At 39.2% G+C, this 26,613-nt stretch overlaps 1 protein-coding gene across 1 annotated transcript in view; it reads right to left on the bottom strand.

Annotated features, from left to right (window-relative positions):
* Nucleotides 1-390: 390 nt before the first annotated feature.
* The window catches only part of adcy6a (adenylate cyclase 6a), a 94,742-nt gene continuing 68,519 nt past the window's right edge, over nucleotides 391-26,613 (bottom strand). The window contains exons 12-23 of the mRNA XM_057820587.1: nucleotides 26,479-26,576; nucleotides 24,206-24,293; nucleotides 24,014-24,130; nucleotides 23,766-23,924; nucleotides 20,235-20,410; nucleotides 18,168-18,194; nucleotides 18,052-18,081; nucleotides 17,841-17,973; nucleotides 8,434-8,697; nucleotides 8,150-8,354; nucleotides 7,942-8,066; nucleotides 391-3,677 (exon numbers count right to left, since the gene is read on the bottom strand). Coding sequence (XP_057676570.1) covers nucleotides 3,549-3,677; nucleotides 7,942-8,066; nucleotides 8,150-8,354; nucleotides 8,434-8,697; nucleotides 17,841-17,973; nucleotides 18,052-18,081; nucleotides 18,168-18,194; nucleotides 20,235-20,410; nucleotides 23,766-23,924; nucleotides 24,014-24,130; nucleotides 24,206-24,293; nucleotides 26,479-26,576 — 1,551 coding nt within the window. The 3' untranslated portion in view covers nucleotides 391-3,548. The remainder of the gene's footprint in view (nucleotides 3,678-7,941; nucleotides 8,067-8,149; nucleotides 8,355-8,433; nucleotides 8,698-17,840; nucleotides 17,974-18,051; nucleotides 18,082-18,167; nucleotides 18,195-20,234; nucleotides 20,411-23,765; nucleotides 23,925-24,013; nucleotides 24,131-24,205; nucleotides 24,294-26,478; nucleotides 26,577-26,613) is intronic.

The following is a 26,613-nucleotide window of genomic DNA, read 5'->3' as shown; positions in this document are numbered from 1 at the left end:
ATGAAGATATTACTACCAAAGCATTTTTAATTGCAATCCCTTTCTGGGAGAAATTGAGCATTATCTGACAGAATTGCAGGGGTGCCAAATGCCAACACTTTTGGCCAGCAGTAATAAGCGGAGTTTAAGGGGTGGCCAGGGGGTCCAGGCACCCCTGGTGAGGCTTTGCATATTATTTTAAAAAAAAAAAAAAAAAAAAAAAAAAAAAAAAAAAACAGCTCCAACCCAAAAAAATGGACTTTAATAAAAAAAAAAATGTTTAAAGAAAAATAGCTTTCAAATGCATTTTTTGGAGTTTCAATTTTATTTTTGCATTCAAACACATTTTTTTTTAAATTTAAGTGACTTTTTGATTGAAGCAACTTTTTGGGGGGGGGGGGGGGGGTCGAATAATGAAGACACAAATCTACCTCCATAAGGCTCCTCCCAGGGAATACAATTTTTGACTGGGGTAACTACATTGGCACTACACCGGCAGGCGTACCATATTCAATGGATGATGATGTTGGCGAAAAGTATAGCTGTCCTAAGCAGCCTGATTTAGAACTCCCCTCAACAAAAACGCTCAACTTATTATAAATATTGTTAATTTTAATGCTGACCCTGCGTTTTGGGGTCATCAACATGTTGTGCCGCCCTTGCCCCAAAAGTCAAACTCCACCTATGCCAGCAGCGTATCTGATTAATCGTTTAACTAATCGTCCGATTAATGCATTAGGAAAATAATCATTAGTTGCAGCCCTACTTGCCATTTTCTTGATGAGCTTCAAGAGGGAGTCACCTAAAATGGTTTTTGACTTCACAGGTATGGCTTTTCAGGGTTGATTAGTGGAATTTATTGCTTTATCAATGGGCTTGGAACCTTCATTTGTGTTGCAATGAATGAGGTGTGTCCAAACTTTTGGCCTGTACTGTATGTGTTCCGGTCTTCAAGTACTTAGGTCAAACGTTTCCAGATTTACTGATGTGTTGTAATTGACACGTGTTGCAGTTGTAAACTTGTACTGTAGTATCATACAAATGAGACATTGATCTTTAAAAAAAAAAAAAAAAAATCATCATGGGGAAACTTTATTTTTCTGTCATAATCCTCAACTCTTTTCATTTGGCTATAGCAAAACACGCCTCTCTCAGCTCCCCCAACTCAGGAAAAATACAAATAAAACAAGTACGGAAGGTCATTTATCAGGCCTGAGCAAAATACGGTTTCAGTTGTGTGGAGACAATCTTCCTCTCCTGCTTCACCAAAACATCCCAAGAGCTAACAAATAACAGAATTAGTCCATGGACAGCCAACAGAAATAGAATACATACAATGCACATTTTTATAAACGTATGTCCGTTCGCTAAACCCTTTCTATGAATCACAGTTCACTTGCCCGTTGGAGTTTTCTATTACATCGTTGTCTTCTGGTGCTTCTGCCACACCTGAGCGCAGACGTCGTCAAACAGCAGGGACAGAAAGCACAAGGCTGCGTGAGCTGGCTTTGGTACAAACTGTTTGGAGTCGGGGCAAAACAGGTGACTGATGAGCCTTTGCATGGAGAATATTCTCAACAAGCCCTTATTCTTTTCTATCCATCAGCAGTCCAGAAAGGGCCAGCAGGCACAGTTCCTTTGTAGTTTTATTCTACTAATACGTCTCATGTTAACTTAAGGCAATCAAACTCAGCCATCAGCACAAATGTTACTGAAAGACTGGCAAAATAATACAAGAATCAACAAAATTATCCTGAAAAAATATGTGCACCCTTCTACTTCCCCCTCGTCCAGTCACCACATAGTGGTATAATACCAACAAATATAGGTATCGTATGTTCTGTTCTCTGCTGAGGTGCGGAAAGGAGACATCACCTAAAAGCCTGACTGAGAGTTACAATACTGCAGGAGTGTCGTAAAAACATTGAAAAGAAGCAGCACAGTGAATTCTTCCAAAAATTGTGTTCACTGCCAAGCCCATGTGAGCGCGCCGACGGGGCTCTGCTGCAAAGGCAGCAGAGTTATTTGCTGTACATGATCGCACTGATGACCAGTGGAAATACTGTATTGTATATTAGGACTGAATAGCAGAATTCGTTGGCTGCGGTTGATTAGTTGTTAACCGTGAGCTTAAGCTTCACTACAAGAAAGCGTGCTGGTCTCCGATCCTTTTTTTCATTGGAATGGAATCATCAAAAGAAGCATTAGAATTAATCAGAATCACCACCATCATCATCATAATAATAAGAACAACATTAAGAATATACAAATGATGGATACAGAAGTGGTACAAATTACCCTACATTAAAACTAACAAAAATGAACTGAGATACAACAATAAGACATGCTTCTAAGCGTTTACGTTTGGCAAGAAAGCGGTTTTGCTGTAGAATAAAAACCTCACAGTGAAAATAGTTATGCCCCTCCAGGATTACAAAGCACAGTTTTCAGTCATAACAATAAATATTTCTTTCCTTCGTCTTGTTCCTCAATCCAAAGGTTACTCCCAGATTCTTTCAAAAAGGCTTGCTGACAAAGTTCCTCCGTTTCTATTTGTACCAATTACACCTCCAAAAGGGGAAGGAGCGGTTGACATACTGTTACGGCTCAAACCAGCTGGATATTGGTGGCTCTTATTCTAGAAAAGCAACCAATGTGACGTAAATAAAAGGGCTTGAATCCAGCTGAAGCTACTTGTACTCCTCGGAGAACACACACAGTGAAAAAAAACAAAACAAAAAAATAATAATAATTGAATTTTCAAATATAGCCATCTTCAAAACATCCTTAGTCGTCCTGGGTCATCTAAAGTTTGAGGGCACTATAATAATCTAGAGTTAATGCGCTTTGCTGCCGGAATGACAGACAAAAATAAATACTTTTTTTTGTTTGTTTTTTAAACATATTTTATGAAAACAAAGAAGCAGTCTTTACTGCCAGCAGCTGGACAAGAAGAAAGAAGGTTCAGGCCTTACAAAAAAAGACTTTCGCGAAAACGGCTTGCCTTGCTTTTAGTAAATACTTTTGTCTTTGGTCAATATAGTCCTCCTCTTATTATACATATTCATACACAAATATGCATGTACGTACACACTTATTATCGTGTAGTAAACAGGATATTTGTGCACGCACTATATGTATTCACACTTTTTCATAAAGGACCTTTTGCACAATACATTTTGAGCTTGAAATAAATAATCTGGAACTAAAATACTAGTACCTCTTTTTAATTCATGTCAAAACAAAATGAAAACGTAAAAGGAAGTAGCCTTATGTACAGCGTTAAATCTTCTTTTGACACAGGCTAAAAGGCGTTGATTTAAATAAACAGACTTTGCATCTTTCAAGAAGCCTGAGAGAGGCCAGATATGAGGAAAAACAGCTGTCCTCCGACTTGTGAGTGGGCCAAAATGGCCGTCAGTTGAGACATTTTTCTCTCCTTCATTGAAAATCCTTGCTTGGGATTCAAGTGATGGCGTTTCTGGATGCTTTAGCCATTTGCTCACCATGTGAGTCTTCACTTAGTGGTGCTTTGTCCCTGTAGAAGCCACCTGCTGTTGCTGTGGCTGCTAACTGTTGGGAGGCCCGTCGTTGAGGAAGTAGGTTGTCATTTCCCCTTTACCTTTGACTTTAACAACCCCGCGACACTCCAGCACGTACCCTTTGCTTGCCAGCACTTGGTGGAGGTCTGTTGTTACCTGAGCAGTGACAGAAAAAACAAAAATAAAAGTCAATTGTGGATTACGTGTTGGATGAAGTACAACTGAGTGCTCAAGTCCAATGGAAAAATAACTGAATGCCTAAAGTGCTTGGTCTAATAAGAGTCAAACGTGAGGTGAAGTCAGGTGACTCTGGGCAAGAAGCAGTGGTGGATGAAGTACTCATTTATTTTGCGTAAGTAAAAGTACAGATACAGGGGCACAATAATTACTTAAGTAAAAGTACAAGTATCTAAGAAAAAAATTGCATAAGAGTACAAAAGTACAGTTAGTCCCCAGTTAAGACCGGGTCTCAACTTTACGACGCCGGAGTCTCGTCCTCCATTTTGTCGCCAGTCTTTTTTTTTTTTTTTAGTCGGAAAAACATTACCTTATTGTACTTCACAATATCTTATTTTTTATTTTACTTTATTAATTTGACTTATTTTGTACTCATTAAACATGAAGTCAGCTTTAGAGACAGCAAACAAAGCAACTGTGCTTTTTGAAGCTTTTTACTTCCTTCACTTTTGTCAATTTGAAAAGCTGTAACACGCATATGGACACTTATGTTCAAAACAACACACACAGGGTTTCCCCTCCAAATAAATGATAGTGGCGCACCGCAACACCAAAATATGAGCTGCCACGCCTTGCAAATGAGATTTTTTTTTTTTTTTAAAGATACCTTCTAATTTATAATTTAACAATACGTCTAATCAGGGGTCAGCAGTCCACAGCTCTAGAGCCACATGCGGCTCTTTAGCGCTGCCCTAGTGGGTCCCTGGAGCTTTTTCAAAACTGTTTGAAAATGGGGAGGGAAATATATTTTTTGTTTAATATGGTTTCTGTAGAAGGACAACATGAAACAAACATTCTTCTAATCATTAATATTGTCATGAAGTTAAACCTGAGGCAGCATCGTACAACAGAATATTCACATGGTGTGTCATTCTCTAGAGGATGCACTACAGGGAAAATTCAATCAGAGGTGGGTAGTAATGCGTTACATTTACTCTGTTAAATTTACTTGAGTAACTTTTTGTGAAAAATGTATTTCTTAGAGTAGTTTTAGTTTTACCACGTAACACTTTTTACTTATTCTATATATTAACTTTATTTTTTGCTAGAGATGCAACTGGCTGTCTCAGTTTCACCAATGAGACGTCACAAAAATAACTACTACTCCATAACACCAATCAGAGGTAACAATGTTTTTTCTGCACCAGAGGGCACTTGTGCTCTTTGGACGGGTGATGTTTCATAGTGTTTTCCTGGTCTGAATTTTTGGATTTTTGTGTCATCTTTTGGCATAATATGGTCATGTAGTATATCTATATATAGATGAAGCTGTACTGACAAAAAATATATACCATTTTTTAAAATATTTTTTTTTTTTTAATCTGATATTTTAAACAGTTACTCACAATGTTACCCATTTCTTGAGTAATCTTTTCAACGAATACTTTTTTACTTGTACTTGAGTAAATTTTGGGATGACTACTTTTCCTTAAGTAATATTATTACGAAGCAATGCTACTCTTACGTGAGTAACACATTTGGCTACTCTACCCACCTTTGCATTTAATCATGAAGGCTCATTATGTATTTGTACCCAACTTAGTTATCTTGATAGTAGGCTAATATAGCTAATGTAGAGCAGCATGTGTTCCCTACATTCTAAGGCTTATATAAGGCTTTAAATTTTTTGTGGCTCCAGACATATTTTTGTTTTGCTTTCTCGGTCTAACATGGCTTTCAAAATTTTGGTTTGCCGACCCCTGGTCTAAATGAATATCTATAGCTCATTATTTTCGCACTATTTGCCAGAAGTCATCTGAAATTGCACGTCAAAAACAAGTTGTTCCTTTACATGCTTTATTTTGAAAATCATATTGGTTCTCCTGTTGCAAACGTGTGTCTGACTATGTTGGCGTGGAGTCGGTCCAATCCACAGAAAAGTATTTTAAGTTAATTAATGCATTTCTGATTTAAACCTCTGAAAACCACGTTGATATTGACATTGACATAACGTTTAGGTTCTTTTTGGCGTGTGTTTTACCCGAATCGTCACGTACTAGCAAAGCATTCGTTCGTTGCTGATGTCACTTAAATTAAAAATTAATTTTATGAGTATTTTGAAGTATTTAGAAAAGATTTAAGCTGTCAATGGACAAGGGTCCGTTAACAGAAGGACTATTGTTCTTGGGGTAATCGGTAATGTATTCGGGCCAACTAAAGAAAGGAAAAGAGATGTAAGTTGTACTATTGCTACGAGGAAAAAACAGTCATATATTAAGTAGGGGTAATGTAGCTGTAATCATTTAGCTGAAAGCTATGACAAAGCATTAGTATAAATCTTTTATTGATTATGATTTGATGTAGATGAGGCAAAATATTAAGGATTTCCTTATCTGTTAAACCAATTCTAAAACACAAGATGCTTTCAATATTGTTGATTTTAACAGAGGCTGCAACGCGCTACATGATGTACGTAGCTGCTTATTCAGCTACATTAGCCCTTCGTAATAATACGATTTTTTTTCTCATGCTATTAATTCGACATTCATTCTCGTAGTAATAGTTCAACTTTTTTTCTCTGGCCTCATCTACATTAAATTATTGTCCCAAAAATGATTTATGCTAATGCTTTGTCGAAGCTCCCATCTAAGGTACATGTACGTCAAATGCGTAACGGTTTACAGCTACATATCCCCCATGTAATAATACTTTTTTTAACCCTCGTAGCAAATTTCATCTCATAGTCATTTTATTCATTTATTTTTTATTTGGCCCCAATACTCCATCGTAAATGTAGCCCATCACATTTTGAAATATTTCATTAGCCCAGCTAATGAAATATTTCAGATAAATCTTTGTTAAAAAAATAAATGTTGATTGAAAAAAAATCTCATTAGTCATGATATGTAGCAATTTCGCCGCCGCACAACATGTGGGGCTGTCTGACTTCGATGCAGCCCACCCCCACCGCAGCTTCAAAAAATCCTAGGGGAAACCCTAACACATTTTAACAATAAAACACTTCAAAACAATTAGTGTTCAAACGGCCGTCTCGTCTGATCAATATGTTAATAAATTAGATTAAATTAGCCTAATTTCCCTAACAAAAGTCCGCTAGTTTAAATGCCACAAATTTACGTATTTACAATTCTCATAGCAAATCGCTCACACGTAACTGCACCAACTTAATTACAAATGCATACAGCAACTTATATTAGCTGAAACAACTTACAGCCTTATGTGGGCAAGCCAGAGCACACCTATCATTTATCCATGTCAGACGTCCAAGTCTGCTTTTCCATCATACAACGTGACAGTCCAGCCAGACGCAACGCTGCCACCAGAGGGCACTGTATCCTCCATCATTAAACAAAATTCAATTCTTTTGGCCTTTTGGGGTACTTCTTTTGAGATTTAGTGGTACTTAAAGGGTTAGTTCTGACTTAAAATGTTATTAAAAAAAAAAAAAAACTTTAAAGGTCTGCTGAGTGATCGTGACATGCTTAATGTAACTCGTAGCGTTAGCATATCATTTGCTTTAGCATTAGGCTAATGCTAATGGCTGGCATTCTTTTAAACCTTCGGATAACTTTTTTTTTTTTACATACAGTTTGTGGCCTCTAGGTGGGTATATTTAATTGAAAATAACATACTGTTTACCTGCTATGTGTGTTTTATCACCAAGTTGGCGTTATCCTTGTGGACGCTACAATATGTGCTTGTCTGTCAATGTTCATTCGAAATACAGAAGTGGGAAACAGTTATTTTTTTGGTTTTGGAGGATTTTTTTTTAATTTCACAGACGACAACCTTTTTAGCAAACGCTGACTAAACCAAGACAAAAATAGTCTCACCGTTTAGAGTCATGAAGCTTGTCATCAAAGCAACCGTAACTAAGAGGGGGAGGAGGTCAATTTGGAGTTTTATTGTTTTGATGTAGGTAAACCTATTTTTTACAAGCTTTGCCTGGATGTTTGTGCCAGTGTTGGCAACTCCCCAGTTAGGAAAGCAGCTATTGGCTTTCGTAAAAGTCACGAGAGTTGTCAATTTGCATACTTTAACATACGCTGTAAGAGAGCCAAATCAAGTCATGGGAAAAGCAAAAGTGAGTAAAAAAAACCACCCACAAAAAGTCACTTGATTTGTCTCTAGTCGCTTTTGACAAAAAAAAGTCGCCAAGAGGCTTTGGAAAGTTGGCAACACTGGTTTGTGCTAACCAGCATAAGCATACTGTATAACCCACCTGTATGCAGTCTGGTACCCCTGTGCTGTCCATGCGACTCGCCACATTGACAGTGTTCCCCCAAATATCATATTGAGGTTTCCGCGCGCCAATGACCCCTGCTACCACCGGTCCAATGTTCAGACCTGGATATGTAAGGGTCAAAAATTGACTGCATAAAGCATTGATTGTAAAAATTGGTGCAAAGAAAACGATCTCGTCTCTTTACCTATCTTCATCTGGAAGTTGTTGAAGGAATGCTCGTTGATATATTTCATCTGTTCTCTCAGTCTCATGGCATAGTCAGCCAATGCTGTAATGTGGGATCGGCCCTCTTTGTCATATGTAGAGTCATTGAGGCCGGAGGCAGCCATGTACGTGGAGCCGATGGTCTTGATCTTCTCCAGCTGCCTGTATTTCTCCTCGCTGATAATCTGCCAAAAAATAACCCGCAGCAAGTATGAAACCTGTACTTTCGCCGCAATATAAAGCACACCGAGCAGAGCCTCGCACCTCATCAAAGTCAGCGATAATCTCATTGAGCAGACGCAGACATTCCACCCCCTCGTTGTTGGCCTCCAGTTCTACGTAGAACTCGGAGAAATTGCTTATGGAGGCAAACATGACCGCCACGCACTCACAGGACTGGTAGTAGAGCTCATCATTGCGCCGCTCACGAGCCAAGAAGTGAGCAGCCACGTCTTTAGGCAAAATATTGTGGAGAAGGCGGCGATTGTAGGCTTGCAGCTCCTCCATCTCCTCCTTTTCTTCAGTCGCCTGAGTAAAGGTTCGTCATTAGTTGTATTCAGATTTCATTTTTATAGCATTTGAACCCTTTGAGTTTATATTCATTAACTGCCAAGTAAATATTTAATATTTATAGTATTAGGTATCAGGGTTTCTACAGGTACCAGCAAATCTCATTTAATGTTTTTTATTGCCACACTGAATGCCACTTTAAACTAATTTAATGTCCACGCCCAACTGCATGTAGTTTCACACACACAAATTGTAAGTAGAGGTGTCCGATAATGACTTTTACCCCAATAACCGATATCCCGATATTGTCCAACTCCAAAAATCTGATACTGATATCAAACCGATCGTGGTCGTGGGCTTAACAAATTGTGGCTAATTGTATTGTGGTGCCCCACTCAATTCTTTAATAATGATAAATGTAACAATTTCAAGGTTTTCCAGTAATCATTCTGTGAAAAATAAGAGAACTTAAACTGACGTTATGGGAAAAGTGCCTATATTGTACCACTATATTTTTTGTTGAAATTTACTGTATATGACAGTGCAAACACCAGTTTAGTTTATTATCGTTCAGTCATTTATTGATCATTTTATTTTTGCACCCTGAATGCAAACGGTCTGCTCACATAACGAATCCCAAGCATCTTAGTTTGGAGACTTCTAATGGTCAATAAGCATAACTACTGTGCTAAGCTGTGACCAGCCCTTATAGAAAGGCAGAACGCTTCTCCATACAGTGGTAGGAAAAAGATTCAAACCTTTTGGAATTTCTCACATTCCTGCACAAAATCATCATCAAATCGTTGTCAGAATCACTCAGATGAAAAAACAGTGACTGCTTTAACTAAAACTACCCAAACATGTATAGGTTTTTATATTTTTATGAGGATAGTATGTAAACAATGACAGAAGGGGACAAGTAAGTAAGAAAACTATCACATTTAATATTTTTTGCCCCCCCCCCCTTGGCAGCAATAACTTCAACCAGACACTTCCTGTAGCTGCAAATCAGTCTGGCACATCGATAAGGACTAATCTTGGCCCATTCTTCTCTACAAAACTGCTGTAGTTCAGTCAGATTCCGGGGATGTCATGAATCGCTGTCTTTAGGGTCTTGCCACAGCATCTTAATGGGGTTTAAGTCTGGACTTGGCCACTCCAGGACTTTGTTCTTTTGAAACCATTCTGAAGTGGATTTACTTCTGTGTTTTGGATAATTGTCTTGTTGCAGCATCGATCCTCTTTTCAGCTTCAACTGTCTGACAGACGGCCTCAGGTTTTCCTGCAAAACATCCTGATGAACTTTTTAATTCATTCTTCCATTAGTGATTGCAAGTTGGCCAGGCCCTAAGGCGGCAAAAATAGCCCCAAATCATGATGCTCCCTCCACCATGCTTTACAGTGGGGATGAGGTGTTGATGTTGGTTAGATGTTCCATTTTTCTTCTACACATGACGTTTTGTGTTACTCCCAAACAATTCAACTTTGATTTCATCAGTTAACAAAATACTTTTCCAAAACTTCTGTGGGGTGTCCAAGTCCCTTTTTGCCAACATTAAATGAGCAGCAATGTTTTTTTTTAGACAGCAGTGGCTTCCTCCGTGGAGTCCTCCCATGAACACCATTCTTGGCCATAGTGGTACATATAGTTGATATGTGCACAGAGATATTGGCCAGTGCCAGTGATTTCTGCAAGTCTTTAGCAGACACTCTAGGGTTCTTTTTTACCTCTCTGAGTATTCTGAACTGAACTCGGTGTCATCTTTGGTGGACGGCCACTCCTTGGGAAAGAAGCAACAGTGCCAAACTCTCTCCATTTGTAGACAACTTCTCTGACAGTCGATGAACATCCAGACCTTTAGAGATGGTTTTGTATCATTTCCCAGCTTTATACAAATCAACAATCCTTGATTGCAGGTCTTCAGACAGCTCTTTTGACCGAGCCATGATGCACATAAGACAATGCTTCCCAAGACAATTTTTACCAGGTGTGTGTTTTATAGTGGGGAATTTAGCTTTAATCCACTCATCAGTGATTGGGCACACAGCTGACTTAAATTGTTTGGTAAAATTGGTTTCAATTGCTCTTTAAGTCTCCTTAGGCAGGGTTCACTAACTTATTTTTCCCCTTCTGTCATTGTTTGCATTCTATCTTCATAAAAATACGAAAACCTATAAATGTTTGGGTGATTTTTGTTAAAGCAGACACTTTTTTGATCTGTGTGATTTTGACAAAGATCAGATCACATTTGATGGTGATTTTATGCAGAAATGTGAGAAATTACAAAAGGTTCAAATGCTTTTTCATACCACTGTACATGCAACACGCATATTAGCGCAAAACCCGTCCAACATCATTTTAAAATGTGCTTATCATGTAGCCAATAGCATCGGCTTTCTTGTCCCGTAATGATTTTATGCTCTCTTATCCTGGCTATCTGTTAATATCAGACAACTCTAATAAATAATGTAAAAAAAAAAAAAAAAAAAAAAAAAAAAAAAAAGTTATTTTTAACTGTCAAGTTAAAACAATTTGTATTGGCATTTTAGCAAACTCAAAATCAAGCCAATACTGAGTACACCTTCGGAACCTGAATGCATAGGCTATACCGGCAATGAACTGCCCACATGGATGGTTTTAGTTTGCTGAATGACTGGAATAAATCACCAAACAGTCCACTTTCCGATGCAGCTCATGCTACGGCGTGCTATGGTCCTATGGTCCTATGGTAAAAACCGTGTGTCCACCAGTTTTTTTTTTTTTTTCCCCAGCTAGATTTGAGTTTTCTTCATTTTTTGATCAACTCCTCTGGTCTTGCATTCTTAATCAGTCCTTTTCATCTGTTGCCTCCAATAGTAGACACAGCTTTGTTACAGGTCGTTCCAATACACTGGTCTTCGTCTGCAGCCGCACAGTACGTACCAGCCCTCTGGCATCAGGTTTGGCCTCCACGACCCTTCCAAGCATCCACGAGCCTCTGGGAGCAGTTGCATCCGCAATTACGACAATGTCTCCCGGGACTAGATTTCTCCTTTGCATGGACCATTTCTGCCTTTCTTGCATCATAGGCAAGTACTCAGAAATCCATCTGGTCCAGAAAAGGTCAGCCATATACTGCACCTGCTTCCACCGCCTTCTGATGTATAGATCTTTCTTCTCAAATAACCCAGGAGGTAAAACTGGCTTTCCTTTCAAGAGAAGTATGTGGTTTGGTGTGAGGGCTTCAAGATCGTCTGGCTGCTCTGAAATGGTAGTGATGGGTCTGCTATTCAGGATGGCTTCTGCCTCACTAAGGACTGTTTGCAAACCTTCATCATCAAGGATTTGCTGATGCAGAACAGACTCGAGTACTTTCCTCACCATGCGTATTAGACGTTCCCACACCCCGCCATGATGGGAAGCTGCAGGGGGGTTAAAGTTCCATGTTACACCTTCATGCAGTAAGGCACCTTGCATCTTGTTATGGTTAAAAGCAGTCAGAGCCTCTTTTAGTTCTCTGTTGGCTCCTACAAAGTTTGTTCCATTGTCAGACCGAATACTAGACACTGGTCCTCTTCTGCAGATAAACCTTCTCACAGCATTTATACAGGAGTCTGTATCCAGACTGTACGCCACTTCAAGATGCATGGCTCTGCTTGTCAGACATGTGACGATCACTCCGTACCTCTTTAGAAGATTCCGTCCCTTCTTGACGTTGATTGGACCAAAGTAGTCCACCCCCACGTTGGTGAATGGGGCTACGTCAGGTAAGACTCTCTCCTTTGGCAGATCAGCCATTTTTTGGTCACCGATCTTTCCTCGTTGGCGTTTGCATGTGACACACTCAGAAATGACCTTTCTTATTGCAGAATTGGCGTTTGTGATCCAGTATTTCTTCCTAAGGTGGCTCAACACATGATTCCTCCCTCCATGTGCCAACTGCTGATGGATGTGGCGAAGAATGAGTGTAGATACATGAAGATCTTTGGTCAGGATAATCGGGTGCTTGGTTTCCTCCGGCATTGAGGATCTCTTAACACGGCCACCAACTCGCAGGAGTCCATCGTCGAGCACAGGATCCAACTTGTAAAGCTGGCTGTCCTTCTTGACAGTGATACCGCTCTTCAGCGTGGCAATTTCCTTCTCAATTTTCAGTCCTTGTACAAAGCACGATATTGACTTTTCTGCCTTGGCGAGGTCTTTAGGGCGCAGGTATTGCCCATCGAGTGTCCTCTTGAAGACTTGAATTTTCTTTGTGACTTCTTTTGTTTGTTTTTCAAGATCCTTTTCAACTTTACAGACAGTAGCATGGATTCCAGTCCTCTTCAGGCTCATGAGGCGCTGTTCTGCAATGCTGCGATTGTTTGGCATGATGGGGTTTGCCTTTCTGAAAGGTAGGTCCAAGTGGTAGTGACCATTCTTAAACACTGAGGAGCTGTGCATTATGTCCATGAACTTTGTGTCTTCTCTAGACAATTTAGGTTGTTCCCATAAAGTCTCATTAAAATCATGGTTATACTGCTGAATCATCATTTCCTCAATGTGTACCAGCGATATTCAATTTGCAGTAATTGTGGAATTAACATGGCTCCTCCTGCTGTCGTTGCCAGCTCGAAGTGGGCCATTAAGCACCCATCCAACTTTGGTCCTTACAGCATAGGGACCATCTCCTTGACTGTTTATGATTTCCCATGGTTCCATTACTTTTGATGCATTAGTACCGATGAGAAGGTCGATATTTGAATCAATTTGTTGGAGCTTGACATCGCTGAGATATGGCCATTTAGCCACATCATCTTGCCTGGGAATATTGTGGTGGGACACAGGCATGCGTGTCTGGGTAACAACATCAGGCAAGTCAATGAAATCATTGTCGTCCAGTCCTGACACCTCCAGGCCGGATACGACATGACTGGCAATTATTTTTTCCTGTCCCAAGGTACGCAGCAACAAATTAGTTCTTCGTTTCCTCATGTTCAACCGCTGAATGAGGCTTTCTGTACAAAATGTTCCTGAACTACCAGGATCCAAAAAGGCATATGTTTGTAGCACAACATCACTCTTTTTGGCTTTAACTTGGACTGGTACAATAGAAAAGATGCAATCATCCTCAAAACCGGACCCAATATGACCACATGTCTGAGATGCAACAGTTTCAACGGTGATTGCTGGTTCCTTGGGGTCATCCTGTTGTGGCTGCGTGTCTTTTACTTGTTGAGCTGTTCTTTTAACTTGCTGCTTGATGTGCAGAACTCCAGGATGCTTTTGACGGCACACATCACACTCCAATCGATTATTGCAGTCTTTGCTAACATGTCCCACCTTGAGGCAGCCAAAACAGATCGCTTTCTCCTTGATGAAGCTGATCTTGTCACGGTGCAATTTTCCTTTAAAATGAGTGCACTTGTCCAATGAGTGACCACTCTCTTTACAAAACATGCAGCATTGGGAAGTACGAGGGGAGGTTTGTGATGCAGACAAATTTGTGGCGAAACTGCTTTGTTTGCGCTCATTCGAATTCTTTTTCTGGTATGGAGTTGAGCTTTTACTCGAGCCAGCTGTGTGGGTATCTTGAATGTTGCCAAAAAGTGGATCTGTGGCTGTCCTAACTTGCTTTTCAATAAATGCCACCAAATCACTGAACATAGCCCTTCGCCCAGAGTGCTCCATCAGATCACACGCAGCGTTTCTCCACCTTTCCCGCATATTGTAGGGCAACTTCAGCACTATGGTCCTCATATTTGACGGCATATCCAAGTCTTTCATGCGCTGGATCTGCTCCGTCACATTACAACATCCACGAAGAAATAGCGCAAAAGCCTGTAGAGCCTTGATATCCTCCCGTTTGATAGGTGTCCAGCTGAAAGCTTTGTTCATGTAGGCAGAGCTGATTTTATAGTCATTGCCAAAGTGCTCCATAAGAAGATTTTTTGCCCTTTGGTACCCCTGGTCAGGCGGTAAATGCTGGCAACTTTGCACAATTTCCCTCGGCAAGCCTCTTGTGTATTGCTCGAGAAAATGTAAACAGTCACTGTAATTGTTGGACTTGTCTTTGACTCCATTCTCAAATGCTCGCATGAACGCATGATATTGAAGGGGGTCTCCATCGAAAATAGGAATTTGTCGTGGTGGGAGAGCAGAAGCTAGACTTTGTTGTATCATCAATGTGGTAATGTCATTTTGCCTTTGCATGATGTTGAAAATGTCATTTTGATTGACAGCTTGCGGAGAAGAAGATTGATTAAAGATTCCCTGTGATTGGGTATGAACCATGGGCTTCAGCTGAATGTCATGCCCCACAGAATTATGACTTGCATGTGTTTGAACTGTGGGCATTTTCTGCCTGTGCCCCCCTGACTGGGCTGGAAATGCAGGTAGACCAATCACCTGTGAGGCCTTTCCCATATTGTATACATTATGTGGCTTTTGATCAATGAATGGCCCATCATAATTTGGCTGTGAGAGCTCTATTTGGTCATTTATGTTGACCACCAATGGGGGTGCTGCAGCACATTCATTAATAATGGCTGTCCTCCTTTCCTTTGGATGAACAATCAACGGGGGCGCTACAGCGCTGTCATCAGGCACAACTGTTCTCCTTTCCTTTGGACGAACTACCAACGGGGGCGCTGCTGAGCAATCAATAACTGGCTTCCTTTCCTTTGGACAAAATTCAGCCGCGCCGGGATTTAAAATGTTTGTGTTGGCGTGGGCCTTCAGAACTTTGGAGCTCCTTCGGGAGCACAGTGACGCGCTCTCCTCAAAAACATTGATTTTAGCATTAAATGCTGCCAATTCAGTCTCCAGTGCCAATTGTTCCTTTTGTCTCCTCAAATTTTGTTCCTCCACTTCCAATTGATGCATCCTCTTCAAAGCAGCAACACGTTCAATGAGAGCTGCCTTCTCAGCTTCAACTTTGATGCGCTCCTTTTGTGAAGATGTTGTGGATGAAGATTTGGACTTTTGACTGTGTTTTGAAGATGTAATTGACGCCTTTTGTGAAGATGTTGTGGATGAAGATTTGGAATTTTGACTTTGGTTTGAAGATAGAACTGAAGCACTGTCTCCTAGCTTGAGAGAATCTTGGACTCTGGCTCCTTCCTCTTGATCTGTAATTCCGCCATCTTTAATTGGGTCGTTATGAAATTCTTCCTCACGTGGTTGCCCAACGTCGCAAAGCCAAGCTTTCACTTTTTCCATGAATCCAAAATAAAGTGTTCTTTTTTTCTCAAACCATTGATTTTGTAAAGCAGCTTGATCAGGAGGAATATTTAATTTCAGTAGTGAGTCATGATTTTCCTGAGCATCTTTTAAGCACTTCATCATAATGTCCAACTGCGTTTGAACTTCAGAAACATTCTCAACTGCGTCCATTAGCACTTTGAGATTGTCCATTGAAGCAGTTGCCTTTTTGCATTGTGACTGCCTTTCTACCTGACATTTTTCAATAAAATTAATAAGAGCCTTTTCTGTCAGTTTAGGAACCCTTTTTTCATGCTGTGGAGCGTATTCATTTAGCGTTTTAGAGCCCTCAGACATTTTGTGCACTTTCCCTTTAACACACAATCATGCATGAAAATGTACCATCAATAAATATTAGATGACATTTCATATAAACCACATAGCAAATGCAATGAAAAATAGTACAGCGAATGAACAAAATCACACTTAAATGCATTAAATAATCGCCCAGCACTAACACGCACTAATGAATGACTCAACAATCAATATGAACGAACACCGGAACAACTCCGTTAGCTGTCATTAAAACGCTCATTTCGCGATCTGCGCCTAAATGTCCAGCTATTGTCCTTGTGAACAGCCCGCGCGATGATGTTAACGCGGAAGGAAGGCAATCCGTTGGTCTACCAATTAGACAAGCGGAATGTCAACGCCAAAAAAGTTCGAAGCAACACAAAGCACCGTAGAATGTCAATCAAACGGGTGCATCGCCACACGTCAAAGTCAACTCCAATAGTTGTAAGCCGTTTTCCAATACAGCCGTATTTAATTTCGGTGTACGTTACCCCGTCTTGACACTTTGTTGCCAGTGTTGCGCTGATAGTTGGTGGGTTCGATGTCCGCGAATCCTCCTTCAAACAATTGTGACGTCAGCAACGCGAATCCCCTTCGAAGACTTGATTTCCGGGATTCCCTCGTCACAATGAATGGCGATCAAAAGCGATCTTCGTGCACAATGAAGTTTCTTGCTTCTCTCCTCAATCTTAGAGGTTCGCAGGACGTGGGTTTACTTATTTCCTTAATCTTGGATGTTCACAGGACACGGTTTTTACTTAATGTATTGGCATTTTAGCAAACTCAAAATCAAGCCAATAATGAGTACACCTTCGGAACCTGAATGTACGCATAGGCTATACCGGCAATGAACTGCCCACATGGATGGTTTTAGTTTGGTGATTTATTCCAGTCATTCAGCAAACAGTCCACTTTCCGATGCAGCTCATGCTACGGCGTGCTATGGTCCTATGGTCGTATGGTAAAAACCGTGTGTCCACCAGGTGCACTAATTAACAGTGGCTCTCTCGGCGCACCTTTATAGTAAAATACCTAATGACATGGGTAGTGCCCCCTGGTGGCAAAAACAATAACACAGTTTCAAAATAAACACATTGATGCACTGAATTGTGACAGTGAATATGGCTTCTACACAATTTTTAATGTCTCGTACATATAGTTTATTGCTTTTTAAGGTCAGAATTTTTACAAAATCCATTTAATGACTTTTAGGGCTTTTTAATGACCTGCATAAACCCTACATGAGAATGCTGCAAAATTATTTATTACTGTATATTAGTATTTATAGTAAACCTGAGTTTCGCATCACCAAACTGTCTAGTTGATTGTGGTTCAATTTATAGTAAAAGTTCAGTTTTACAGTAGCCCTGAAAATGGTAAATATTTCCATAACTAGGCCAATTTCAATGACTCGGCAATGAATTCTTGACCTCATGAAAGACAGAGGACTGATGTCATGTCTTCCATTTGATTGTTTTACATTGCAGTATTTTAACACAATATTTGCTGTCCTGATAACATTACTACTGCATTCCAATTTACGAATGATTAGGCCCTCTAAACCAACGAAACCTCGCACATTGACGGTCAAAGACCACGAATTTGAAATGTATCCATGCTGCCCTCTGGTGGGCATAGGACATACCTGTAATTTCCACAGGAAGTCGAGGCGTGCAGTCGATTCCACCTGCTGTGCGTGCAGGTAGAGTGCCAGCACAAAAACTGTGAGGATCACAGGCGTCATGACCCTTAGGGACACTTTGGTCACAACAAATGGGCTGAAAAGAGACATGTGCAGTGTGGCGGATTAAATTGATAGCGGCAAAAAATATATAAAACGAAAATAGCGGACTTACCACTGGCTTGTAGTTTCATTGAAACTGGACCTAATTTACAAACGCAGGGAAATCAGTTTTGAAATGCACCTATGGAAAACGCTCCATTTAATTTGTGTTAGAATGTCAATACTTACCACTGAGTACTTGTTTCATTTTGATCACTAAAATGACAAAAAAAAACAAGATTAGAAATCGTAAAACTTAATGACGTTACCGTCTACAAAACAGCAGTCAAACGCAAAGCCCGGGGCCAGATTGGGCCCACCACATAATTTTGTGTGGCAACAGCAAATCATGTGCATTTGCTCCATGTTTCTTGCTAAAATACAATAGTTGGAGATGGTTGTCACAAAAATGTCAAGATAATGAATGAAATTTTACTGTCATCATCCTCGGTATCATTTACAATCATTGACAATTACAAAATGTGATATGATTTGCCTGAAGGAACCGAAGAAGAAGACAAAGGCGGACAGGAGGAAGCATATGCTTATCAATTTCCCGTCCCCCATACAACTAAAGACGCACATTCAGACATGGTACATACATCAGATGGCCACAAAACTGTACAATAACACAATCAACAATCTGGGTTTAGTAACTCAGCGTCCAGTCAAGCAGCTCGATTAATTTCAGGGCGTACAAGGTTATGGCTTTGTCATGTCCCAGACATTTTTGCATCTGTTTGCTGTGGAGTGCTTCAGGAGCTCAGAGAGTGCGTCTGTAAAAGGTGAAGGCTGGAGCAACAATGACGCGTGTTTTTTTTTTCTTGTTACCAATAAATGGAATAATTGTTGAACAAAACCTTTTGACTGGGTTCTTGTTTTAGCCCTTTTCAGGGATAGTGGACATCTATTCAAAAGTTAGCTTTGGCTTAACACATTCACTGCAGCCCAGGTCATAGAGTATATGTTGTGGTAGTTTGTAAAATAGGGAAATTGATATTGAAAAAACCTATTGACGACAGTAGACGTCCCATTCATTTTAAGTTGGAGGGGCTGGAAGTGATCATCCAATTGCGTTTATCGCAATAATGTCAACTGCGGTCAATTGCAGCCAAAGAGTTGCGCTATTTGAGGTCACAAGAGATTTATAAAACATTTGTTAAACATAAACTTTGTTTTATTTTATTTTTTTAAATAAAAGTTTTTTTTTAATTCCTCAATTGTATTTCAATTAGTTATTTATATTTTTTATTTTTCATTGCTTTTTTATTAATTTGCATTTTTTAAAATTATTTTTTATACCACTGTTAAAATAATTGATTTTTTTGATTTCACATTTTAATTCATTTGAAAATTATCTATATATACATACATATACAGGTATTCCCCGGGTTACGAACGAGTTCCGTTCCTACTCTGGCGACGTAACTCGAATTTCTGCGTAAGTCAGATTTAACCCTTTACGTACCCCTAAAAATCCCCCAAATCTCAAAATAACTATCCAAAAACATGTATGATAAGTCAATGCACTGTCCTCGACAAGATGTTGGAGCTAAATCCTAGTTAGACAGCAAGCTAAGCTCCGAAATGACGATGTCAGACGTCCATGTGGTTTGCTGACTTAATTTAGCTGCTCGACATCAACACTTGAGAATGAAAACTAAAATGAATATGAAATTACATCAGTTTCATCTCCAACAACAGCAATTCAAATTTGCGTTTATATCTAGCGGCTGATGTAGCAATAACAATAACAATCCACACAGACGATTAGCATGTATAGGTTACATCATCAAAAACAATCACATAAACTTGCCCCAAGTATTTGATCACAATTGAAAATGCACGATAAACAGTACAAAAGGTGTTTTTTTACAGGTCTTGCCTCTGTGGATGCTTCACAAGCAACAAATGTGCGGGCATGCTTTCTTTACCCTCTCTCTTTCTCAATCAACTTCTTTGCAAATGCACGGTTCCTCGTGGGTGCGCGTGCGCTCTTCTTCGAGTGCGCAAATACGTTCTTCTTCGTGTGTACATGCGCTCTTACTCGCGTGTGTGCATCACAAAACAAGTCAACATTATAATTAGAAAAAAAAAACGACTGGAGACAAAATGGCAAACAAGACTCCAGCGTGATGCCATCAGGATTAATAGGCGATTTACATGCGATTTATAGTCTGAAAAATACAGTAATTTGAGTAACGGGCAGAACACCATTCAAACAATAAAAATGGTCTTCCCGGGATGGACACTTACATGGCATTGGAGGTGACAAAAAGGTCAGCGTTGTCGAACAGTGCTACTTGTGGCCACTCGACAAGCAGCAGGAAGATGAGCTGGATGAGCAGCATCAGGGCCAACTTCCCAATGCTGCTGATCTGCAGGAACACTGAGCAGGCCAGCAGCGTCAGCAGCACGCTGTAGCTGAAGTACTGTCACAAACGGAAGAGCATCATCAACTCAAGAGCTTTCAAATGCAAGTACGGCATTAGCTCGCACAGTCAAATCCAGAGCAAAGGTGGTTAATTGGCAGAGGTGGGTAGTAACGCGTTATTTAATCAGTTATATTTACTTGTGTAACTTTTTGAAATAAACATACTTCTAAGAGTACCGTATTTTCTGCACTATAAGGTGCATCGGCATATAAGGCGAACCTTCAATGAATGGCCTATCTTAACACTGTTTTCATATTCTAGGCGCACTGCATTATAAGGTGCAGTAATAGTAGTAGTAGTAGTAGTAGTAGTAGTAGTGGTTTGGGCTGTGTTATGCACCCTCTAGATGTAGCTGTGCTAAAGGGAATGTCATTCCATGATTAACCAATATTGATCAATATTTAAGGCCCATCGGATTATAAGGTGCACTGTCAGCTTTTGAGAAAATTGAAGGCTTTTAGGTGTGCCTTGTCGTGCAGAAAATACGGTAGTTTTACTACGCCATACTTATTACATTTACTGCAGTAGATTTGCGAAGAAGAAACACTACTCTTCCTCCAATACTTTGAGCTACACTAATGTCAGTACAGTTTCCCTTTTTATTCTACATATTAGATTTGACTTTACTTTGCTAGAGATGCTTGCAGTGGTTCTACCAGTTTCACCAATGTGACATCGCAACAATAATCACTTTTATTGATTATTAAATTATTTGTAGTGTTTATACAATAGGAATCTGAGTGTCCTTATGGTCTGAACATTTTTAATGTATCACTATTTATTAGGAGTAGGCGTGTGACGGTATGAGATTCTGACAGTATGATAACCTGAAGCCAAAAGATCACAGTTTCACGGTATCACGGTATTTCAATTACAGCTCTAAAATGTGTTACTTTGCGATATCTGGGTTATAGAAAATCTATTTCACCTGAACAGGATTTTTATTTTTCAAAACATATTAGAAAATTTGAACATAAGTATAATGTTAAGTAAAAAAAAATGTTTTTCATTTTAAATTACAAAACTAACAAGTATTTAAATAAAATTCAAATAAATGCAGTCCTTAGGGTGAGCCTAAACCCACAGCCACAGCTCAACATTATTTGTTGAATTATTTTCCATAAAAAGCACGTATCTATGACTTGTATCATGTTTACATTATTCACACACACTCTCTTTCTCAACACAGACAGTTGCCAGAGAGAAAAAACACATGTTTTACCACCGCTAGACACACTAAACATGCTGGAGCTCGTAGCTGGTGGGAAACGTTCATGACAGTGTTTACTAGCCTTTTGTATGAATGCGAAATCATTGGAGGTAAGCCTCCTCAGCAGCCACCCAGCGCAAACATATTTTACATGTCAGTTGGCCCTCCTCTTCTAAGTCGCGGCAGTCTGTAACTTTTCTGTCGCTGAAGTATTCCCATACCAGGGATTTCGTTTTCTTCGATGGGGGTAAAATGACAGGGGTTTCACTTCCTCCAGCCATCATTTAGCACAGATGACTCACTGACACTGAGCAACAACAGGTGGGGGAGGGCTGAGCCCTGCAGCTGCAAGTGAGGTATTTCTCCCTGCATTTTTGAGACATTAAAAATAGCTAATACCGTCGGAACGGTGTGACGGAAAATTTTTGCGATTTTGAAACCGTGGCGTTTTCATACGACGATACACCTTGAAATCGGTAATCGGCACATGTCTAATTAGGAGAATGCGGCTAACAGAATGGGGTTTGGGGGGGACAGAATAGGAAGCAGACAGAAGAGAAGAACAAACAACAACAAAAAATACATTATTAAACATCCATGCTACTGTACTGTAATGAACATAGTGGTGCGATCGTTATCTAATTATATTTATGACAACATGTGGGGGGCGCACGAACCAGTGATTGGAGCTAGAGAGAGTTCACTGCTACACTCAAGTTGGGTTGCTGAATCAATCATATTACGAATTGTCGAGAGTTAGATTGTCTTTCGTGTTGTTAGATCCAGTGTGCCTCCGTGAGAGGTGAGTTATTGAATCCAGTTGTATTGTTTGTATTCTTTGTTGATGAGACGTTACTACTTAGCACGGGGCGCTAATCTAGTTAGCGACTATGTTAATCAGTGTCTTAAGTGTTTTGGAGTGTGTTGTGTTTTGGAGAAGCATATTAGAGCTTGAGTTATTGTTGGATTGTAAAGTTGTTGCATTTATTTTTATAAAGAAACCACACACATAGACCCATTCATATAACAGCTTAGAGTCTCGTTTTAACAAAAACTCCCAATCCAACTGTTTCTTTTTTTTTTTTGTCATACAAGAGAGAGTGTGCTTGGAAATTGGATTTGGAATTTATTGATAAACAGCTGTTTGGTAAAGAAAACTGATTCATTACAGTCTGCCTCCTCCTTAGTCAAATAGTTTTGTTTAGTTTGTTTTATTTAAAAACTTTAACAAGTTTTATGTACTTAAAACAGTAGAGCTGTTATAAAAAAAATATTTTTGAAGGAAATAGTGTTTCCATTTTGCCATCATTGTTACTTACAACATGTGTTAAAACAACTTCCAGTTAAATTGTGAAAGTAATTGAAAAAAGTGACATTGTTTCGATTAATCGTTTAAACAATCATCTGATTAATCGATTACAAAAAAATAATCATTAGTTGCAGCCCTACATTCTATGCTATTGGATCGCTAATCCTGGCACGGACAATCTCATTTGCATGAGTGTTCTAATTGTGCCTAGTCATGCGTGAACCCACACAGACGTGTCACATGTTACATGACCACACACAAGCTTACAGCCAAAAGTCCTATAGTCACGCCGGCATGTTCAATCACGTGGCGTCTTTAAAGCGCTGTAAATAATAAAGTATTTGACATAGAGTGCTGCTCTCAACACGAAAGCGTGGATTTCAACCTCCCTCCAAGTTTTTATTTGGCACCTATAGACAACGGAAAACTGGAGATATGATCGTTTTATTTTCATGGCAGGGAATGTTTTCTCCACTAGAGGGCACTTATGCTCTTTGGACGCGTTCTAGAGATTTTTTTCGTTGGAATTTGATATTCGTTTATTTTTTGGCCTAATACGGTCATGTAATGTGTTATAATCTGTGTTATAGTGCAGTATAATAATAACCGCTCACATAGCTGATGCAGTGCTGAGAAAAAAATAAATCCCATTGCTTTAAAAAAAAAAAATCAGACATTGTAAGCAGCTACTCATTACTTTGGATGACTACTTTTACTTTCACTAGAGTAATATAATTTTGAAATAATAAATAATAATAAATCTACTCATACTTGAGTATTTCTTTTGGCTACTTTACCCACCTCTGTTAATTGGAGCAGCACAATGAACTCACCTCAGGAAAGGGACAAGAAGGGCCTTGACTGGGACAGATCTCGAGACCCCCTTCGACGGACACATTCAATCGGCGGATCACACATGGCGTCACCATGGCTGCGGAGGTGTTGGACTTCTCGGCAACACACTCCGCTAGGCTCTTGGTGTCACATGAAAACTACAAAAACACCAAAGACAGAAAAAATTTCCAGTGCGGTGGAAATGACATATTTAAGTGATGGCGGTTCACTTTGATTTCGATCATACCATATTGACAAAGGCAGAGATGAAGACGAGGATAATGGTAAACACTCCAACCAGAGTACTGTTGGTGCGAGACTGGACAATCTTTTTAGAAACTGTCTGCATTGCAGCAGGAAAGAGCTGCGAGACGAGAGTAATCGCATAATATTCAAAATCCGCTGTTGAGAAAATGAACGTTTTTATGAACTCTACTACCTTGATGCAAGAGTATATGGCACAGATGAAAAGTATGTTGGCCAGAATGATGAAAATACTGATGTAGATTCCCAGCATGACCGGAGTGCTGCAAGAAAAAGTACAGTTAATGTATTAATCATCACTACTGTATTTCCTCAGGAAACAGCAGGGGAAGTTTATAACGAATGGCATAGAGAGGAAGGCTTCCATATAGCTGAGGTTTTCTCTTCAAAGATCGATCAAATTGTTTAACAAAAAAGCCATTTAAGTTGAGTAACAATTTTGCATGTTAGGAATGTAGACAATACAAGACAAATTAATAAGACATGTAAAAGTTTGGGGAGTAAGTTGTTTGTGAAAAATCCGCCGACACTGAGATGACTAACTTTGTCTTTGAATCCTTTCAAATCCAATGTTTCGAACCATTTTGATACATTTTGTCACAATGCAGTGGTGATAACTAAGATTGCTACTGCTAACTAGACTTGTTCGATATTATCGATAAAAACATTTTAAAATGATATCAGATGATATAGACATCGGTTTCTCAACATTTGTTTTGGGCCAGTATGCATGTTGCCTTCAAAGTGAATGTAGAAGCCTTCTGCGTTTGTACAAGGGCTGGTCACAGCTTAGCACAGCAGTTATGCTTATTGACCATTAGATGTTTCCAAACTAAGATGCTTGGGATTTGTTATGTGAACAGAGCATTTGGCGCCTTTGGCAAAACGTGTACAGTGATCCCTCATTTTTCGCTGTTAATGGGGACCACAACCTGCCGCAATAAGTGAAAAACCGCGAAGTAGCGCCCCCCCTCAATATTTTTTTCTTTTTTTTTGTTCAATGTATTTATTCAGATTTAGCATTGGAAAGAGATACAAAATAGGGGAATGTTTTTTCACTTTATTCCCAACGAATAATTAAAAAAATACATGTAAATATCAGGGCTGTCAAACGATTGAAATTTTTAATCGAGTTACTCACAGCTTAAAAATTAATTAATCGTTATTAATCGCAATTCAAACCATTTCTACAATATGCCATATTTTTCTGAAAATCATTGTTGGAATAGAAAGATAAGACACAAGACGGATATTTATATTCAACATACTGTACATACAGTAAGTACTGTATTTGTTTATTATAACAATAAATCAACAAGATGGCATTAACATTATCAACATTATGTTAAAGTGATCCATGGATAGAAAGACTTGTAGTTCTTAAAAGTTAAATGTTAGTACAAGTAATAGAATTTTTATATTAAAACCCCTCTTATTGTTTTCGTATTGATAAAATTTGTCAGACAAAAAATAAACCAGTAGCTCGCCATTGTTGATGTCAATAATTACACAATGCTCATGGTGCTGAAACCCATAAACTCAGTCGCACCCAAGCGCCAGCATAGGACAACAAAACACCAAAAAACACTAGTAACAAATGGACATGACACTGTGCTGTCATTTTAATCTGAGCGTGGCATTACTGTTAAATGCGTCAAATATTTTAACGTGATTAATTTAAAAAAGTAATTATTGCCCGTTAACGCGATAATTTTGACAGCCCTATAGTATATACACACACACATATACGTATAAATATATATATATATATATATATACATATATATATATATAAATATATATATATGGAGAGTGAGGGAGAGAGAGAGAGAGAGAGAGGATGATTACAGCCTAGATGGCTTTCTAGCTAGCTAGGACTTAGCTCCAACGACGTGGCGTGGACAGTAAAATGACGTATAATACTTGTTTTTGGATAGTTATTTTTAGATTTTAGATTTAGGGGTATTTTGGGGTATTTAATCCCGACTCATGCGGAAATTCGGGTTATGTTGGGGGAACGCAGGAACGGAACTCGTTCATAACCCGGGGACAACCTGTATTGAGTTAAGTTAATGTAGGTGTTTTTTTTCCATTTGATTTTAATATAAAGACAGAAAAAATACCATGGCCTGGTAGCTATAGATTTTCTGTGCATCTGTGCATCAATTCAGCCAAAATTATACCGTATTTTTAGTCAAATCTGTAATAAAATATTCTTCAAATTTATAATTTCATCAAATACGAAGGTATTAAAATTTTGCCAATTTCAGAGAATCATCCTAAAGAAAAATAAAGTCTTTTAAACTCATTGGCTGCTATTGATGGCGATAGACGTCCCAGATCGCAGCCAGCCTCTCCCAGTTCAAACAGACAGGATGTCTATTGCTGTCAATGGCAATAAAAGTGTTTATACTTAATACTATATATCGCAATGTGTGAGCTACTCACTGTGGAAAAATGACAATCTGTATGAAGGATATGAAGCAGAATACGAGTAGGGTGCAAGCAACGTAGCCACCAAAACGATCATCCACCTTCTTGGAATACTGGAAAAGTTGAAAAACAGCCTGGTAAGTGGAAGCT

This window comes from Corythoichthys intestinalis, chromosome 2 (assembly GCF_030265065.1).
Source record: "Corythoichthys intestinalis isolate RoL2023-P3 chromosome 2, ASM3026506v1, whole genome shotgun sequence".
Lineage (NCBI taxonomy): Eukaryota > Metazoa > Chordata > Actinopteri > Syngnathiformes > Syngnathidae > Corythoichthys > Corythoichthys intestinalis.
Note: the sequence above shows the minus strand (reverse complement) of the source record. Positions and strands in the feature narration are given on the sequence as shown.